Raw genomic sequence first — 20,287 nt, forward strand, 5'->3', positions numbered from 1 at the left:
GGGCAGTGGGGCCCTAGCTAGACTCACATGTAAAGCGCTCAGTTGGTTGTTTTGAAGACTTAGGAGAATATCCTTGGTGGCGTTTTTAAAGATTAGACGGTTTTAAAATTTTCTAATTGACTTTCTTCTTTACACCTCTGATGCGATAGATTTCACATAACATAAAATTCATCCATTTAAACTGTTCAGTGGCTTTTTTTAATTTATTCAGAATTTTGTAACCATCACCACGATTTAATTTTAATACTTCCATCATCCCAGGAAGAAGCCCCACACCCATTAGCAGTCATTCCCCACTTCTCCTCCCCAAGTCCCTGGCAAATACTAACCTACTTTCTGCCTCAGTGGATTTGCCTGTGCTGAATATTTCACATAAATGGAATCATACAATATGTGATCCTTCGTGATTGGTTTCTTTCATGCAAATAATGTTTTCAAGGCTTCTCTATGTTATATCATGCATTAGTGCTTCCCTTTTTATGGCTGAGTGAAATTCCACCGTGTGGATGGACCACATTTAGTTCATCCACTCAGCAGTTAGTTGATGCACTTCTGGGTTGTTTCCACTTTTTGCCTCTTATGAGTAATGCTGCTATGAACATTTACGTACAAGTTTTTGTGTGGACAAGTGCTTCCATTTCTCTTGGATACACACCTGGGACTGGAATTACTGGGTTGCAGATATTTTCTTCCATTGGGTGGGAATTTTCTTCATTTTCTTGATGCTGTCCTTTGACACACAAAAGTTTTAAATTTTGATAAAGTCCAGTTTCCCTACTTCTTCTTTCATTCCTCGTGCTTTTGGTATTGTATTTAAGAAGTCGTTGCCTAAGCCAAGGTCGCAGAGATTCACTCCTGTGTTTTCTGCTAAGAATTGTATTGTTTGTGCTTTTGCATTTAGGTCTTTGATTTCATTTTGAATTGATGTTTTGTGTATGGTGTGAGGTAGGGGTTCGAATGTGTCCTTTTGCATGTGGACGTCCTGTTGTCCAGCACCCTTTGTTTGTTTGTTTATTTTACAGTTTTTTTTAACATCTTTATTGGACAGCACCATTTGTTGAAAAGACCATTCTTTCCCCCACTGAAGGGTCTTCACACCATTGCTGAGACTCCGTTGAGCGAAATTGTGAGGGGTTGTTTCTGGACTCTCAGTTCCATTCATCTCTCTTGTTGTTAGGCCAGCACTGCTCTGTCTTGAGTACTGTGGCTTTGACGTTGGAATTGGGAAGTGTGAGTCCTCTTAGGTTTGCTCTTCCTTTTCAGGATTGTCGTGGCTCTTCTGGGGATGCTGCATTTCCATGTGAATTTTAGGAGCAGCTTGTCAGTTTTGGTGCCAGCACTGGCAGCAACTCAGGCTCCCGCTGCCCGCGGCTCCTTGCAGGGTGGCCCTGGGGTCGGCTCGGGGCCTGGCGGTGGCGACTGCTCTATCCCGCGGGCCAGGCCACGTCTGCTTCGGGCTAAGGGCCCCGGACGCCACACCACCCTGGTCAACTGATTATTGACAAAGGTATAAAGGCATTTCAGTGAAGAAAAGACGGTCTTTTCAGCAAATGGTTCAGAAGCAGATAACCATATGCCAAAAAAAGGAACCTTCATCAAACCTCACCCTTTATATAGAAATTAACTCAAAACTGATCACAGACCTAAATGTACAACGTAAAACCATAAAACTTCTAGAAGAAAGCATAGGAGAAAAGTTTGTGACTTAAACAGGCGAAGATTTCTTAGGTAGGATACCAAAAACATGAGCCATAAAAGACAACATGAATTAAACTTCATCAGAGTTTAAACTTGCTCTTTGACAGGCGCTGTGGAGAAAGTTAAGCCAAGCCACAGAACCGGGAGAAAAACATTTGCAAATTGCATGTTTGATAGAGGATTTGTATTCAAACTAGAAAAAGAACTCTCAAAACTCAATGGTGAGAAAATAACCCAATAAAAAAGTGAACATTTTACCAAGAAAGGTGTATGGATGGCAAATAGCACACGTGACAGATGTTCAGCATCGGTAGCCATTAGGAAAACACCGATTAAAACCACGGTGAGCTCATCCTGCACGCCCGTCACAGTGGCTGAAGTTGACAGCTGCTGGCAGGTGTGTGGAAGGACTGCCATGGGAGTGTAAAATGGTGAGATTACTTTGGAAGACAGTCGGCAGTTTTTAAAAAGTCAAACATATCCCTAAAATCTGATTCATCGGTCCCGCTTCTAGGTCAATAAGCAAAGGAAATGAAAGTACACGTTCGTACAAAGGTTTGTACACGAATGTTCATAACAGCTTTGCTTGTAACGCCCCAAATATCCATTATCAGGAGACTGGATGTACACTGTGGTATCGCGGCCACACAGCTCAGCGTTCAGAACAGAGGAGTGCATTACTGATGCACTTGGCAGTGTGGGGGAAAGTGCGCAATCGTGCTGTGTGAAAGAAACCAGGAAAAAGGAGCATACACTGCATGCGTTTATTTATGTAAATTGAGAAGATGCAAAATAACTGCAGTGATAGAACGCAGATCAATAGCTTCCTGGGGAGGGACTGGTGGGTATGTTCATTATATAGATCGGAGTGATGGTGTCATGGGTGTATACGTATGTCCAAACTGGTCAGATTGTACACTTTAAATATGTGCATTTCATTGTCAGTTATACTCAATAAAACCTTTAAAAACATCACCTGAGGATTGGGACTTCCCTGGTGGCACAGTGGTTAAGAATCTGCCTGCCAGGGCTTCCCTGGTGGCACAGTGGTTAGGAATCCGCCTGCCGATGCAGGGGACACATGGTCCGGGAAGATCCCACATGTTGCAGAGAAACTAAGCCCATGCACCACAACTACTGAGCCTGTGCTCTAGAGCCCACGGGCCACAACTACTGAGCCCGCGTGCCACAACTACTGAAGCCCACGCGCCTAGAGCCCATGCTCCGCAATAAGAGAAGCCACCACCATGAGAAGCCCGCATGCCACAACTTTTGAAGCCCACGTGCCTGGAGCCCGTGCTCCACAATAAGAGAAGCCACCACCATGAGAAGCCCGTGCACCGCAGTGAAGAGTAGCCCCCATTTGCCGCAAGTAGAGAAAAGCCCGCACACAGCAGTGAAGACCCAATGCAGCCAAAAAAAGAAAGAAAGAAAGAAGTTTACCTGAGGATTAATTTTTGTCCACAGAGCCCTAAATAATTAGGATAAATTGTCCTTTAAATAGGTTGTCTTTTGAACGTGGATATAAATAGCTATCGTGCTGTGGCCAGAACAATAAAGAACTTTATTAGGAGTCTTTGCCTTAACCACGGTGAGATGTACCCTCTACTGCTAACAGTATAGGAAGACTCGAGAAGCGGTTTCTTCTGAAAGCTTTCACTCATTCAAGGAGAAGTCAGCGACTTCCCCCTCCCGTTTTTCTCAGCTTTGTTTATCTCTACTTTTAGTTTTTATGTGTCATTGTTTTCCAGGAGACAAATGAAAGGTTGTTATTTTATAGGAAGACGTAAGTAACAAATGGACCGCAAGCAGGAGTTTGAGTTTCCTGTTCTTTTTTTTCATGGAGTTGGTTTTGTTTTTGCTGAAGTTGTAATTACTAGTTACTGAGGAAAGCAAATACAGGAAGAAAATGACAGAATCTTTGAAAATACAAAAATTATTTTATATCTGTGTACATGTGACATGTCCAAATTTTACCAGCTTTTCCAAATGCACTGTTGAATAACTAAAACTTCTTTAAAGTATACTTATTACACATGAAGGACAGGGTGGGAAAAAAACATCAGAAGATTACGCGAACACTTGAAACGCCTGTAGATGGGAGAGCTGTATTGACTTAAAAGGAACTGTGGAGCAATACTCATTAAAACACCCATTCTTTTTATGCCAGTCTTTGTTAAGAACCCAGACATTACATTTTATTTTAGTGCTGTATCTTTTCTTTAGAAGTTTTTCATCTTGAAACAGTCTTAACTGCTCTGAACATTTTATCACTATTAGCTAAGGATGAATCTTGAAAACTGTTTTTCATTTCTTTAGTTGTTTTCATCAGCTCTCTGTGTGCAGAGTCTCCAGTAATTGTGCCTACACCACCCGGAGGAGCAGGGAACTGTTTCTTGTGATAATACACCTCATTGCTTGTATGATAATTAGCCTGACTGTGTGAAGGTCGTTGCTACCCAAGCCATGTGGTATATGCTTATTTAGTACCTTTCCTTTCCGATACTTTATTCTACCGGGAGTTAATTGTCTCTTTTTGTTTGTTTGTTGCTTGTGAACAAGTACTTAGAAAACAAAGTCACCCCTAAAGTTTTCCCTGGTTGTGTTCAAATGCATCCCGCATTCCATCGGTTTCGTCTCTGGAACTACGGCCCTGCTCCGACCTGGACTCGGCCTGGTGCAGTCTCATGGCGGGGCCCCCGTACCATCACCCGCGGGGTCCCTTCCTCCCTCCTGGCTCTGATACCCTGTTCTCAGCTCTTAACTCATCTATTGCCTTGGGTTAGTTCTAGGTTTTAATAGCTGTTCTAGTAGCTTCTTAGAAAGGGTCCCGGGGAGGTACGGTTTCTGGCTTTCATGTTTGGCAGTGTCTTCATCCATCTGACCTGACATGTGACTGGGAATACAGTTCTAGAGCAGGCGTCATTTTTCCTTAGGAACTCGGAAGCCCTTCTTATTTACTGTCTTGCAGTGTTGCTGTTGAGAAGCATGGATCTGCTCTGACTCCTGATCCAGTGTTGGCCCTGTTTTATAATTTCTAAAGGCTTCAGGATCTTCTCTTAGTCCCCAGCCTTTGCACATTCCTCAGAGCCAGGCTTGGGTGTAGGTTATCATCCACTGTGCTGAGATGCACGTCAGCCCTTTTAACTTAAGTCCATTAATTTGAGTTCCTTTTCTGGAATCATTCCTTTTGATTTCCTCTGTCCTGTTTTTCTCAGTTTTCTTGTTTTGGAACTCCTGCTGTCTGCCTGTTGGACCTCAAGACTGGTCCTCTGTTTTATTTTTTTTCCCTCTATTTTCTTTCCCTTTGACTTTGATCTATCCTGTGGAAGATTCCCTCATCTTCCATCTCTTGAAGTGAACGTTTCACTTCTGCTGTCCTGTTTTTAACAACAGAGACCTCTGTTCCCTGGCGATTCTTTTTTCGTAGCATCCTGTTCTTGGCGATGCTGTCTGCTCTCAGTTCACTGAGAATCTCGTTGATAGTTTTTAGTTTTAAAAGCGAGTTTGGAGTGCATGGTCCGTGCCACCTCCAGGCTGCCTTGTTCTTTGTGACTGCTTTGCCTGTCCTTGTATTCGACTTCAGAGCTCCTCAGAGGTCTGGTGGCAGGTCTGGTGGCACCGGGTTGCTTGCTTACGTGAGGGCTGTGGCCTGAGCAGTGGCAGGGCCTTTGCCTGAGCTGCTGCCTGTGTGAGTGAAGAAGACGCTGCCCCTTCTCCAGAGGGTGCTGAGAGCTGAGACGGACAGTGGGTCAGAGGAGTTAGACTCTGAGTGTGAAGAAATCCTCAGTACCCTTATGTACTCTGTGCATACCGTGCTTTTCTTTTTTTGGCTGCGTTGGGTCTTTGTTGCGGTGCGTGGGCTTCTCATTGCGGTGGCTTCTCTTGTTGCAGAGCACAGGCCTTAGGCGTGTGGGCTCAGTAGTTGTGGCTCACGGGCTCTAGAGGGCAGGCTCAGTAGTTGTGGCGCACGGGCTTAGTTGCTCCACGGCGTGTGGGTCTTCCCAGAACAGGGTTCGAACCCGTGTCCCCTGCGTTGGCAGGCGGATTCTTAACCACTGTGCCACAGGGAAGTCCCCATGCTTTTTTGTGTATGTTTAAGATACATTAAAATCCATCTCAGCAGGTCTCAGTGGCTCTTTGAGCGACTATGGGTGGTAGAAAAACACTGTGCCGTCATTTGATTGGCAGTGTTTCTTCTTGGTGGTACGTCAGCAGTGGGGTAGCTTATGATCGATGCTGTCTTGGACGTGGTAGATCACGTGTCTCTAGCACGTGGCACAGTGCGAGGCTGCTCTCCCGTGTCCATGCCCCTCCAGGGGCCCGCCCTCTCAGGGGACTGGGTCAGGCCAGCCTGCGTCAGGGGGTTTCCTCAGGGGACTGGGTCAGGCCAGCCTGTGTCACCTGCAGAGCAGAGTGCTGCTGAGGTCTGCTGGTTTCCAGTCCTTGCCCCTGGTTGGAGCAGCAAGTCCTTTTGGAAGTCAAAGAAAAATATACCGGGAGCAGACAACCTAGAATAGTTGCGCCTATTTAAAATATGTAATTGTCGGGGAAGCAGATTGTCTGTTTCAGCATAGAATGGTGTGTCCATGCCGTGCTCCCCGTTTGGGTGTTGGACTTCACGCTTTAGTTGGGTTAGGGTGCGTTCGTGCCACGTGACATGCGGCATATTTTACTGAGAAAACCACGTCAGCCGTACTTTGGGTCGTACATGTAATGCTAGAAAGTTCTCACCTTTAATCCTGGATGTTACTGGTGTTTTATGTGCGGAGCAGCTCACTCTCCCCCAAACTTCTTTTTAGTGTTGTTAAAAGATTTAATTATTTTAGACAGAAAAAATGGCGTAGGTGCTTTGATTTTAGTGTAGGTAGATTTGGGATGGTACGGCACGTTCATTCAGAAATGCCAGCACTTGCCTTGATAAATTCTGGGAGGCATAGGGAATTCAGAGATGAAGAAGAGAGGTCCCTTTCCTTGATTGGCTTGTATTTTGTGGGGGCTTGAAAAACATACCTTAGTAATTGTTATGTGATGTGACAGCCACCAGAGCAGAGAGGAACTCACGTGAATTTCAACAGAGAGGAGAGACGGCCAGCGCTTCAGGCCCCGGAGACCGTCAGCAAACATGCTGGGCTGCTTCTCAGAAGATGAAGGCCAGCGCGGGGTGGGAGGAGAGCATGAGAGTTGTTTGGTGTCTCCAGCCTGTTCTCTCTAAATCAGTGTAAATACAACGCTTTCCTATTGGTGATAAAATACACTCAGTCATTTTATTTCCCGACTTGAAATCCTCCAGCGCTCCTTCTGGATTTTAGGGTAAACGTCCTTGTTCGTGGTTTAACCCTTCTTGTTATGGACCCTGCTTCCCTCCCATCTCATCCTGTCCCCTCTGTCCTTCTCGCGCCTTCTGAGTTCAGCTCACGCTTTCCTCGGTGCAGGAAAGCCCTCTGCCCCGGGGAACAGTCCATTTGTGGAGTCATGAACTAAAACTGCTGCTGTCGTAGGTGCAGGAAGGGAAAACAGACACACCGGGCTTTGTAGAACTTCCGGAAAGACGTTTCTGATGTTTTCTCCCCGAATTCTTACCCCGCCCCCTGCGATGGAGGATGTTCCCCGCTATTCTGGTACTGACTGCCCTGGCCTGTGTCACCTCCCCCCCCCAGTTCTGTCAGATTCCTGAGGGCTGGGACCTGGCCTCCTCCCGTCAGCATGCCCCCAGCACTGAAATGTATGGAGTACTCACTGTTTGGATGGGCTCGTTTCTGGTAATTTCTTGATTCCACACCCACGGTTGCGTAGACTGACCTGAACGGAGGAGGTCCCCGTGAGGATGCTGTGCTCACACACATGCTCGCAGTCGGGGTCGCCAGGGACTTTCTGATGCTTTGAGGAGCAGCCTTAGACTCCACACTTGAGTGATAACACTGCTCTTTGAATAATTGCGCAAAACAGGAAGCTAAGCTTTAATGCACCTGAGTTCCGTGAACATTCTTTCTGTAACAAGCCAAGGGGTATGTAAACGCTCCAGGCAAGAGGCGCACTAGGGCTCGTCCCACTACTGCGCCTGTACCGGCCACGAATCCCTGGACAAGTGTGTTGGGAATTAAGTATGTGGCGTCTGTTTTTAAGGTTTGTTTGTTTATTTGTTTTTAAGGTCTTGTGGTCTGATTCTTCAGTAACATCAGTAACCAAATCTTCCTCTGAAGTGACTGAATTTATTTCAAAGGTAAGGTGATTTAAGGGCTCTTACAAAAATTAAAAGGGTCTCATTCCCCACGGTCCACTGGACTGCCAGGTAATTTCCGTGGTTGCAGCCTTCAGCGGGTGCAGTGAGTGCAGTGCCGGGGATTCGTGCTCCAACAGGGCGAGTGGCCCTCAGGGCCACGGTCCACATTCCTTCCGGTTGTGGAGAACGAGATGGGACAGAAAGATGCGAGTGCGAAGGTGCCCAAGGGGTGTTTTGTTACAGCTCAGCCGAAGCTGAGTGAGGGGCTCACGTGGCGGCAGTGGGCAGACAGTTCACCTTTTTCCACCTTATTCCGTTTACATATTGAATTTTCCTGTTTGTTTTTATTTTTTAAAGTTGAAATACAGATGATGTACAACCTGTTTGGCTTAAAATTGATTCAAAAGATACCGTTTGAACAAGCTGCACGACTAAAGAATTACCTCTTTACCCCCACGTACACGTGTCATATACGTACACACCTGTGTGTCTAAAGTCCCCTGGCCTGGCCTGTGCCGGAGCAGTGAACCACTGTCTTTGCCGCAGTTGTTCAGCTGAAGTAGTCACCTTTGTTGTGTGGAATAACATAGCTGAAGTGTCTCCAAGGTGTGGCTTGCAATTTGATTATAAAATTAAGGCTATAATCCCGTAGGAGAGAATCGAGTGGATGGATCCTGTGTGAGAAGCTTGGGCGAAGTTGTTTGCGTGTGCCTCTTACTCAGGCCTGCCATACGCTGAAGGACGCCCCAGTGCCGTGCTTTCTAGGATTGATTAGTGATCCTCCCCGGGGGTTCCCTGTTTCCTCTGCACCACTTAGAACACTGAATTTCCTCTCCTTTGTGCCTATCCTCTTGTCTTGTGAAAAAGCGCTTCTCTGGACTCCGCTGATGCCGGCCGACTTTGCCACCCTTTTGTCTGGGTGTTTGCAGTGGCTGATACTCACCTGGCTTTGGGTTCTCTGCCCTGCCTGGTCTCTGCCTTGCTGTCTGTCAGTAATTTTGGAAACTTCTTGTCCATTATCTCTTCAGATATTTCTCCTGCCCCACTCTCTCTTCTTCCGGGCCTTGAATCATGTGTACGTGACCCCGTCTTCAAGTTTACTTACGTTTCTCCTCAGCTCTGCCCAGGTTGCTGACGAGCTGAATTCTTCATCTCTAGTACCATGATTTTGGGGTTTTTTGTTCTTTTGTTTTCTGTAGCTTTTCCGTTTGATGACGTCTTTTAATAGAAAGTTTCCAGCTCTCTGATGAAATTTCCCACTCGTTCATGCATGTTGTTCATTTTTTGAAACGAAGTCCTTTAGTGTGTTCAGCATAGTTATTTTCAAGTCCTCGTGTGATAGTGCCAACATCTGGGTTATTTTCCAGTCTGGTTCCGATGATTATCTTGATGATAGATTGCCCCCCCTTTTTTATCTTATAATTTTTGACTGAAGGTGAGACGTCACATCTAGAAACCAGCCTGGAGACGGGCCTGCTGCTGCGTCTGTCGGGCCGGCGGTGGGGCTTCAGGTTGATGTCATCAGGAGCGGAGCTGGGTTTGGGTTTTGCTGTTGCACCACAGGCCTCAGGTTCCTCCAGGGAGGCCTGCTGGTCCCTTGAGCCTTGAGAGGAGCCTGGCGTGGTCTTGCTTCACCTGTGGCACAGAGGGGTCTCCCTGCTCCGCTGACTCCTCCCTCCCTGGGAGACTGCTGTCACCTGTTGCGTGGTGATGCATGCGCGGTGAGGGTGGAGCGGTTCCCCGTCCTGCTGGTGCAGCCTCAGCTCTAGCCACAGGGTCGTGGGGGGCCTTTCTCAGCATCCCTGACCCTTCCTTCCCCAGCAGCAGCTGACTCGGCTCAGGAGGGCTTTCTTGCCCCTTCCTTGGGGCCAGAGGGGTTTTGTTTTCATCTTCCCTGAGAAGCAGGGTATCTCTGCCTGTGACCTGGTGCCGGGAGGACTTTCCCCTCCTCCAGAGGCATGAAGGCATTTCAGCCCCCAGAAACGGGGGGTTTTGCTTGAGCTCTGGGAGCACGAGCAATCTCGTCCCTCCCCCAGCGGGTTACGGGCTTTTTGCTTTGGATTGAGAGCAGGCTCCAGGGAAAGGCATGGGGTTTCCAGCCTCACCCCCAGGGGCAGCTGCCTCACCCCTGTGCCGCCTGTGCAGACTCTCTCCAGCCTCCCAGCCTGTGGAAGGGAGCTCGGGAACGAGGACACAGGCCCCCATGTCTGGGCTCCGGGCTGACGGCTGACTGGCGCACACTCAGCCCGTGGGCATGTGTCCATCCCAGCCGATCTCTTCTACCTGTTTGTATGGCAGCCACCTCTCCCGCGGGCTCTGCCACGGCTGAGACAGTTCACGTGCCCTGTGTCCTCAGAGGGGCAGGTCCGTCTTGGAATTCGGTTCACCTGGTGGCCTTGCAGCTCAGCCCTCTGCTGGGCTCAAGAGCAGGCACAGTGGTGTGGGGTGTCGAGCTTCCTCTTGATGTTGTGGTGGGTCGTTGCTTCCTGCGTCCCAAGTGGACGCAGAAGCCCAGGTGGCTCCCAGAATCACAGCAGCAGGTGTCAGCAGCCAGGACCTGCCCAAGTGTTTCCCGCAGTGAGGAGTTCTGGTTCCGTAAGATGAATTGTGACATACTTCCCATGCCTTTTCGTCTTTCAGTTATCTCAGCTGTGTCCTGAAGAAAATTTGGAGAAATTCATTCCTTGCTTAGCTGGCCCAGATGCATTCTATGTAGAGCGAAACCACATGGATCTGGAAGCGGACCTGAGGTAATGCTCGTCACCCCACCCAAGGCCACGGCCAGCGGCCCCCCTGCGGCGCTGTGGCCGCCGATGGCCCTGTGCAGTGCGGGTGGGGCCCGACGTGAGCTGCCTATAGGCATCTGAGGGGCTCCTCAGGTGACATGCAGTCTGAATGGTTCAGGTCTCCTGTTTGCCTCTAGGGGTTTTCATCAGTTATGGAGAATTTGAAGGATTTTAATAATCTAGGCATGATTTTGAGAATATACAAGTGAAGGAATTTCAAAGTGTATGCCACCATTTAATGTAATTTTGACAGTCTTAATGAAATAAAATCTGCTTCTGTCCTATAGTTGAAAGGATAAAATGAGGACCTAATAAAAAGTCTCTTGGGCCTGGTGGCTCTGGACCCTTGATGACGTCCTGGCGCGTTGGTCTTGTACGTGCGCACAGAGGGCCCCGGGGACTGGGGCCAACATCAGAGTGCCACACAGCAGCTGTGACGGCCCCAGCTGTGCTCATGGCCCGGGTCGTGGGCCCTGAGAGACTCAATTCCTACAGCGTAGTACAGTGTAAATAAGGAAAAGGGGCACCAGGAAACAGTATGAATCATACCAAGAATGAAACTGAATAAAGCAGGAAGAATATAGGTTAAGGCACTTCTGTTTAGTTTTTCTCTGCTATATATATCTCTTAATTGAAAGTTAAAATTTCTCTGCCAGTTACTTTTTGGTAACACGTTTTGATGCTGATAAAACCACTCTGTTTCATTTCTAGGTATTTGGCTTCATTACCTTCTCACATATTAAAAAATGACCATGTTAAGAAATTTTTCAGCACTTCATCTCCCACTCAACAGCTTCAAAGTCCAGGTGAGTTTGTAAAACATAATTCAATAAAAGTAGAAACATTTTTATGGTCTGTAAATAAATTATATCTATTTTAACTTGTAGGTCCTGGCAACCCTTCCCTGTCTAAAGTCGGTACCATGATGGGCGTGTCTGGAAGGTGAGACTTCTACCATGTAACCAACACATTTCCAGTCCGCCTTGTTACAGAGCGAGCTTTTCATTTTGTGTAAATAGTTGTTTCTAGAGTTAAGTCACTCTTGATCTTAGTCTTGAATAATAATATTGAGAGAAGAATTGGATAGAGATAATCCACTTTTTTTGATTTCTTAAAAAAAAAAAAAAAAGTGGTTCTCAGAGCCCCTGGAATTAAAATTCCCAAAGACCCTTATTGCAAATGCCAGTTTCTGGGCCCTGCACATTCTAGGAAACCAAAATTTCTGAGAATCTTCATTTTTACAAGCTCCTGGGGAGTGATTAAGCCCACGAAGGGCCAGAGTCGCTGCTCTGGAGGCCCCTCTGCCAGCACAGGGCCCGACAGTGATGGTGGCAGTGCGCGGGTGACAGACAGACTGCACATCTGGACTGACAGCCAGCATTAAGATGGGCTAACATCACAGACGGTGTGTGCACGCGTGCGCGCGCACACACACACACGGTTCTGTGAGCTCTAGTCAGGTAATGAGGTCTTTGAAGGTGCTGACTTTCTTCACCCTCTGCCTGGAGTGTGTAAACATGTAATATGTCAGTTTGCAGTTTAGTGTGGAAGGGGCAGGGACAGAGGGTGATGCTTTGGTCCTTCAGCTTTCTAGAATTTACTTTTCAAAAAAAAAATTTAATTTGAATATTAAAGATTTTGGAGTTTTAATATATGATTATCAGTATCATCCTGTGATAGAAGCAACAGAAAGAAACTAGTCAGCAAAGCCACAAGTCTGGTGGTGACACACAGACGTGTACATATACATAACATGTACACACGTACAAGCGCAGCATCTAGATGGGTACATACACGTCCGTGCACGCACATGTCCACGCCTTCAGACGTTCACCCCAGGGTGGTGGTGGCTGTAGCTCTGGCGCCAGCAGTGGACGTGGCTGCAGATGCAGTCCAGGCTGTAGGAGCTGGTCCTCGGTGGAGGCCGTGGTCTTTTGAAAACTACCTGTCTGCTGTCCTCGCAGGCCTGTGTGCGGAGTGGCCGGCATCCCGTCGTCTCAGGGCGGCGCCCAGCATCACGTGCAGCACTCGGCCAGCACGTCCGCCTTGCCCCACTGCTCGCACGCGGGGGGTGCAGGCTCAGCTCTGGCCTACCGGACCCCGATGGACAGCTCGCCCGCTATCTTGATGCCTTCCAGCCTGCAGGCCCCGCAGACCCAGGAGCAAAATGGGATTTTAGACTGGCTTCGGAAACTGCGTTTGCACAAGTACTACCCCGTCTTCAAACAGCTCACGATGGAGAAGGTACGTTGGTTGCTAGCAGGCAGCAAGAGCGTGCTTGTTGTCTCAGGTAACCCGTCAATTTCTTTGGACCTCATTCCTAGAGGAACTGAGTTGGGTTTCTGCAGCGTGTGTGTCGTGGAGGTCATACCACCTGGTCCTTAACACCTGCAGATGCGTGTCCCCGCAAGTCCTGTGAGCTTGCTGGAGGGGCCGTGGATTTGAATTTGGAGGCGACCTGCAGCTGAAGCAAAAACTGGATCACAGTTGTCTGTAAACAGCTTTCTTAGGATAGTTTGGGGTCTTCCCAAACGAGACACTCACTGTCTGTGACTGAGGGCTATGTCTCCAGCAGCCCTTCAGTGGGTAGAGGTAGTGAATTGTGGGCCCCGCGTCCCCCTTTCTTAGACGCCCCTCAGCGTAGCCTTTTACAAGAGCCCAGTGCAAAAGGGTTGTCTGATGACCTGCCTTCATGTAGGCTCTTAGAGCTAAAGGAATAGATGAATTTTATGTCTTTCAAGAAATCCTACATAGCAGTTATCTTTTACAATACAGTTTTGACAAGGAGCATTTTTTCACTGTTAAAAAAATTCTGAAATTTCTTAAGTTTCAGTGTCAATGGTAAAAGTAAATTGGACCTGTATGTGATGTTTGAACTCTGAGCTCCCCCTGCTGGATAAAGTGACTTGGTGCCTTTTATCTCTGCAAACGTTTCGTTTGTCCAAAAATCTGCAATTGAAGAATCTCGAAATCAAGCTTTTACTGCTAATAAAAAATACATTTTAAGTAAATTTTCAATACTCTCAGTTTAGGATTCACAAGTCCTAAAAACAACAGATTTTACTAACCTTGGTCATGATCAGTTTAAAAAGTTTTAGCGTAATGTATGAGTTGAAAAGGCTAAGATCACAAATCATGTTATGGACCGTTGTGAGAACCAAGTATCATCTTTTTTCTTAGTATGAGGCCAGTGAGTTAGGGCGCCGTTCAGTTTGGATGGCATCTACTTTTCTGGATCATTGGCTACCCAACAAAGTTGCTGTTGTCCCTAAAATGACCATGATCTCAAGAAAAAAGAGCCACTAAAGAAGACTGCTCCTGTCGCTGGCGGGAGAGCCCCGGGAGGGGAGACACTTCCACCAGCTGCATCTCTGCAGCAGTTGAGACGCAGACACTGTTTCAGTCTCCTGCCCGCATAGCACGGACCTTCCAGGTGCCCAGTCTTCACCCACCTGTCACTCGGACGCCTGTGCTGAAGGCTCAGTGGGCACAGCCCGTGACCCTCAGATGCACAATGAGCGTCTTATATTTTGGACCCTGGACACCAAGTCATTTAGCAAGTAAATGTTTGACAGCGATCCCCAGTCTTTTATTATCTACTTAAGTTTGATCTGTTTACATATCCTAGAGGTAGAATACATTTATGAAATTAAACTCCAAGTTCTTTGTCTTCAGAATCCTAATTAATTCTCACACTTTGTAATTTGTTTCTTCTGTGGAAGTTTCTGAGCCTTACGGAAGAAGATCTAAATAAATTTGAATCCCTCACCATGGGAGCAAAGAAGAAGCTCAAGACTCAGCTGGAGTTGGAGAAGTGAGTGTGAGATTGTTTACAGAATGTGTCTTCATTTTAGTTTCTAACATGCGGAACAGACGCTAGGACTTATTACTGCTGATTGCTTATCAAACCTTAATTAATGCTCTTAAGATTCTACAAATGTGGCTTTGGTTTGCTAGGAAGGACCCTTTAGAGTGAATCTGAGAAGTCAGAATGCATTATCTTCCACCCTGGAGATTATTTTGGCAGAAATCAGCCTTCTTAAGTAGAGACTGAAACACGGAGAGGCCCTGCATTAAGTAGAGACTGAAACACGGAGAGGCTCTGCAGCAGAACTGAACGCTCGATTGTTGCTGTGCTTTCCTGTCGCACAGGGAGAAGTCAGAGAAACGGTGCCTGAACCCCTCGGCCCCTCCCCCAGTCAGCAGCAGCGGAGTGGCCCGCGTTCCCCCCACCAGCCACGTGGGGCCTGTGCAGCCGGTGCGAAGCAGCCATGCTGCAGGTGGGTGGGGCCGGGCGCGCCTGGACCTGGGACCCTTCGGAGGAGGGCCAGGCCACAGGTCACGCCCCTTTTCCCTTTCTGTTTTCTAGTGCTTAGAGTTACTTTTCATTATTTTAGTTTATTTTATTTTTAAATTAATTAATTTAACTTTTGGCTGCGTTGGGTCTTTGTTGCTGTACGTGGGCTTTCTCTAGTTGCGGCGAGTGGGGGCCACTCTTCATTGTGGTGTGCAGGCTTCTCATTGCAGTGGCTTCTCTTGTTGCAGAGCATGGGCTCTAGGTTCGTGGGCTCAGTAGTTGGGGCGCACGGGCTTAGTTGCTCCACGGTATGTGGGATCTTAGTTCCCTGACCAGGGCTTGAACCCGTGTCCCCTGCATTGGCAGGTGGATTCTTGACCACTGAGCCACCACGGAAGTCCCAAAATTGGGACTTTGCTGTTTCCATTTTCTCATACTTAAGAGTTACTTTTCATTATTTTAGCTTTTATAGTTTCTGCGACAGGAAAATAGAAGGGACGTTTGTGTTAGAAGCTGGAGACTGGTGACTCGCCTGAAGTGGTTTGGGCAAAAGCATTAGACCCAGAAACTGCTCTGGTGAAAGGGAGAGAGTAGGAAGTATGCAAAATAGATGACAGCCTCGCCACCCCACCCCACCCCCCCACCCCCCCACCCCCCGCCCCACCACGGCAGGTGTGGAGGCGGCTTCAGGCCGTTGCCCTGCAGGTCCATCCTGAAGTCCCTGATGCCGTGCCACCAGCCTTCCTCCTCTTCTCCCTGCCGTCCTCTCCTCGGCAGGAGGGGGAGGGTCACGGTAACAGCTGTTCTGCTGTTTTCCTCATGCACTAGAAATATCAAGAGTGACAGTGAACCAGGAAGAAAAAATGTCAGTGCATCTTTTCAGTGCTTGTTTGACTGAAAAGGTCTTATGTCCCCGGTCCTCAGGAAACGGAGGTGTCTGTCTGTGGAGTGTGCCTGTTGTAGCATCCGGTGGTTTGGGGGTCCTTTTCCTGTCCTGCAGCGTCTGCTTGGGGAGGCTGAGAGCACGGCCACGTGTGCGTCCGCCGCCTGGCGAGCTTGTGAGCCTCAGCCCTGTATGAATAGGGACAGGATAGAAAATGAGCCCGATAGGCATGCATGCGGGTGGGAGAGCGCGCGGTCGGCGCCGGCTGGCACAGCCCCCGTCGGCATCCCGTGGCTCGCGGACCTTGGTGCCACCTCCGGGCTGTCACCTGTGCCTTCTCCGCAGCACTGCGGGTGGAGGTGGCGCAGCCCCCGCACCAGACGGCCCGGGAAGGCAGCTCCTCTGAATGTTCCAGCTCCTCGCCCAGCCCGATGGGCGTGCAGGCCCGGGAAGAGAGCTCGGACAGCGCGGAGGAGAACGACAGACGTAAGCACGCCCCGTGTGGCTCGCGCTGTGCTGCCCCGCCCTGGTCTGCGGAAGCTGTGCTGACGCTGTTTCCACCTCTCTAGGTGTGGAGATCCACTTGGAGGGCTCTGACAAGGAGAAGCCTGTGATGCTGCTGAACCATTTCACTTCAAGTTCCGCCAGGCCCACAGCCCAGGTCCTCCCCGTGCAGAACGAAGCAGGCTCCAATCCGTCGGGCCACCACCCGCTGCCCCCGCAGATGATGACGGCGGCCTCGCACATCGCGCCCATCCGGATGCTGAACTCCGTGCACAAGGCGGAGAGGGGGGGCGCGGACATGAAGCTCCTCTCGTCCTCTGTGCACTCGCTGCTGTCTCTCGAGGAGCGCAGTAAAGTCTCTGGACCAAGAAGCGGCATCAAAGTGGACAAGAACTTTGGCAGCACCATGATGGACATGCTACCCGCGTCCACCCCCCATCAGCCCATGCAGGTCCTTTCTGGACTCACCGAGAGCAGCTCTGTGTCGCCCACCGTCTCCTTTGGTCCCCGCACCAAAGTCGTCCACGCGTCCGCCCTCGACAGGGTGATGAAGCCGGCACAGCAGCCGGCCCTGGTGGTGGAGACCAGCACTGCTGCCGCAGGGACGTCCAGCACCGTCTTCCATGTGGCTCGGCCACCCATCAAACTTCTGGTGTCTTCATCTGTCCCTGCAGACTCTGCCGTGTCTGGGCAAACGTCCTGTTCCGGCAACGTGCAAATAAGCGTGCCCCCTGCCATAATAAACCCTCGGACTGCTCTGTACACAGCCAACACCAAAGCTGCCTTCTCTGCGATGAGCAGTGTGCCCGTGGGCCCGCTGCAGGGCAGCTTCTGCGCAAACAGCAACACTGCCTCTGCCGGTAGCCACCCTGCCACGTCCTTTGCAAACATGGCCACCGTGCCCAGCTGCCCCGCCCCCAGCTCCAGCCCCGCACTCTCCTCGGTCCCCGAAAGCAGCTTCTATAGCAGCAGTGGCGGCGGCGGTGGCGGCGGCGGCGGTGGCGGCTCCCCCGGAAACCTCCCCGCCTCGGCCCAGAACCACCACCACCACCACCACCATCAGCAGCAGCCGGCGCCCCAGCAGCCCGCGCCTGCCCCGCCCCCCGGCTGCGTCGTGTGCACGTCCTGCGGCTGCAGCGGGAGCTGCGGCTCGAGCGGCCTAACTGTCAGCTACGCCAACTACTTCCAGCACCCGTTCTCGGGGCCGTCCGTCTTCCCCTTCCCGTTCCTGCCGTTCAGTCCCATGTGCGGCAGTGGCTACGTGGGCGCCCAGCAGTACGGCGGCGGCGCCTTCCCGGTCGTGCACTCGCCCTACAGCAGCGGCGTGGGCCCCGAGCCCGTGCTGGGCGGCCAGTCGGCCTTCACCGTCCCGCCCGTGCAGAACTTCATGGGGGCGGCGGGCGTCTACCAGGCCCAGGGCTTGGTGGGTAGTAGCAACGGCTCCAGTCACAAAAAGAGCGGGAATCTGTCGTGTTACAACTGTGGGGCCACCGGTCACCGCGCTCAGGACTGCAAGCAGCCGTCCATGGACTTCAACCGGCAAGGTAAAGGCCCCCGAGGTGGAGAGCTCCAGACAGGAGCGTCCTTTCTGTGAAAGTAATAGTCAACTTCCTTTTTTTTTTAAAGCAAGCAAGAAGTGGTTTTTCAAATGCTCTCTGAAAAAGCACGAAACTCTTGATGGGCTGTGCAGCCCCCAGAAGGTCTGCTTTGGTTCTGAGACTGTCTCTGTGATTTCAGCCTGCTTCTCATTTTGGAGTGTGGCTAGCTGGCTGTGGCCCAGTGGCTCCTTGGTCTGTTATTTTTGTGCCACGTGACTGGGGAGGAAGCATGGGTGATTTAGTGCCACCGCCGCCGGTGTTTAACTGAGAACCGAGGGCGTGGCATGTGAGTTCAGGCGCTACAGGTGGAACTCGCTGTCCCCGCTTCTCTTCCCCCGTCTAGAGTGGCAGTGGCCATGGCCGTGGGCGTTGTGTGGCGGCTACGTGGTGTTTTCACTCTCTGTGCTGCATCTTCTTCCTTCCCCCTTTGCTACTCTTTCTTGTCTCCTTTAGTCAAGTGTGTGTCTGCTGTCGTTACCACACCAGGTTTGTTCTTGCTGTTTTCCTTGGAAAGATTAGGCTGGGCGTTGGGAAAACGGGTCCCAGCCTGCGACTGCTCACTGTGCGACCTTGGATAGTCAGCCACTTGCTTTCTGGAGACTTTTGAGGGTTGTTCCAGACCTGCCTGTGCCCCTTAGTCACCTGGAGAGCTTTACAGACAACTTGGAATCAGGTCTGGTGGCAGGTGGAGTGACTGTGGGCTGTGGGCCCCCCCTCCCCCGTTGATAGAGGTGGTGCTGCGTCTCCTGACGCAGCGAGCCCGGAGGCCTGTGGTGGCGGCCAGGCCTCCCTTGCCCTGTCCCAAGGAAGGGGGCCAATTCTGTGCTGTCTGAGCTCCCAAAGAATGAAGAAACAGACTGGGAACTCTTCAGTCTTTTTCACCCCTTCTCTGATTTGATAAACTTGTTAAGATAACGTCCAGTTTGCGGGGTGGAGCCAGGGGAGCTGGGAGTGGTCAGAACAGGTGGTCTGGATTTCCAGCACCCAGATCTTGACCAGTGACTCTGGAAATAACTTTGGACAGATCATGGCAGTAATTCTATGGTGATTCAAATTTGATCTCTTTTTTTTCCCCTCTCTAGGTACGTTTAGGTTGAAATATGCCCCTCCAGCAGAGAGTCTGGACTCCACAGATTGATATTTTTCTCTGGCAACAGAACACTATTAAGCCATGGAGACCTAAGGAAAATTAAATACAAAACTGAGAAGTCTAGTTGCTGTTGAGCTCAATATTTTTAATCCAAAGGTGCTTTACTTTACTAGACTGGATAGAAAACCTAGCGTAGGAATGCATCAAACTCAGTTTTATTGCCAAAATCCTAGACGGGAGCTTGATGTCAGGACTGGCCTAGTGGGTATCTCCACTGTGGGTGAAAGTTGGCCACCTCCACCCTTGGTTGCAATGCAGAGACCTCCCGTCTCCTGAAGAGCATTGCCGTAATTGGTCCTTCTAGGCTCACACGTAATTCCAGGGCAGCTACGTGAGGTTGGAATCGAGAACTGAAGGTCGGAGTTCTCCAAGTGGAGTTCTACCAGTCGGACTCTTGACACCCCTGGTGAGGGAAAATGTCGCCTTTGTTCTGTTCTGTTCTGTTCTGTTTCGTTCTTAAAGTGGTTAGGCACTAATCTCTGGGCTTTTTAAGGATTGCACTACTGAAGAATGTAAACCGATGTCCATCTCTGCAGTTCTGGGAGACAAACTCCCTGAGACCAGTCAGTGCAAGACGCTCAGAGAATCCGTTCTTAGAGTCCGCACCAGCAGGCTACACGATTTAGTACACAACAGAGATTTTAGTATTTCCTTCCCTCCTTAAAAGCACTTGTAGCAGTTTCAGGGTTTTTTTTTCTTTTTTTTTTTCCTGCAAATAAATTTAAACTACATTATTAAATAGAAATAGTTACTTGCAACAACTTAATTTCTAAAAGGGTCCAAGTCCCAGAGAATCCCTAGTAGTCAAAGCTTTGAGGACACCTTCCTTCCCAGCCCTTCCGAGCTTTGAGTCCTGTCGTCTTCCACCACGAAGGAACTCTGGCAGAGACGCGATAGCGGCACACCTCGTGAGCGGCACTCATGGATGCTGCACGTCCTTAGCCAAGTTTGCAAGTTCTTTTATCTCCCATGGACTTCCCAAGGACCCCAAGGCTCACTGCTAATGGATTCACACTTGAGACAGACATTTCAACAACAATAATACAGTCCTATAATCTCTGAGCAAACGATTGGAAATTTTCTCCTGTCAACTTCTTTTGTATTAGGCTGTGTATCAATAGTTAGTTCCGTTAAAAATTACCTGGAAA

General features: G+C 49.5%; 1 protein-coding gene across 1 annotated transcript in view; it reads left to right on the forward strand.

The window, feature by feature from the left end:
* ZCCHC14 (zinc finger CCHC-type containing 14) overlaps nt 1–19,729 on the forward strand; it is a 56,101-nt gene extending 36,372 nt beyond the window's left edge. The window contains exons 4-13 of the mRNA XM_079906563.1: nt 7,850–7,921; nt 10,562–10,671; nt 11,419–11,513; nt 11,595–11,649; nt 12,672–12,951; nt 14,430–14,521; nt 14,860–14,987; nt 16,233–16,373; nt 16,457–17,935; nt 19,072–19,729. Of these exons, the coding sequence (XP_079762689.1) occupies nt 7,850–7,921; nt 10,562–10,671; nt 11,419–11,513; nt 11,595–11,649; nt 12,672–12,951; nt 14,430–14,521; nt 14,860–14,987; nt 16,233–16,373; nt 16,457–17,935; nt 19,072–19,127 (2,508 nt within the window). The 3' untranslated portion in view covers nt 19,128–19,729. The remainder of the gene's footprint in view (nt 1–7,849; nt 7,922–10,561; nt 10,672–11,418; nt 11,514–11,594; nt 11,650–12,671; nt 12,952–14,429; nt 14,522–14,859; nt 14,988–16,232; nt 16,374–16,456; nt 17,936–19,071) is intronic.
* Nucleotides 19,730–20,287: the final 558 nt, after the last annotated feature.

The sequence above is a fragment of the Stenella coeruleoalba genome (assembly GCF_951394435.1).
Source record: "Stenella coeruleoalba genome assembly, chromosome: 20".
NCBI lineage: Eukaryota > Metazoa > Chordata > Mammalia > Artiodactyla > Delphinidae > Stenella > Stenella coeruleoalba.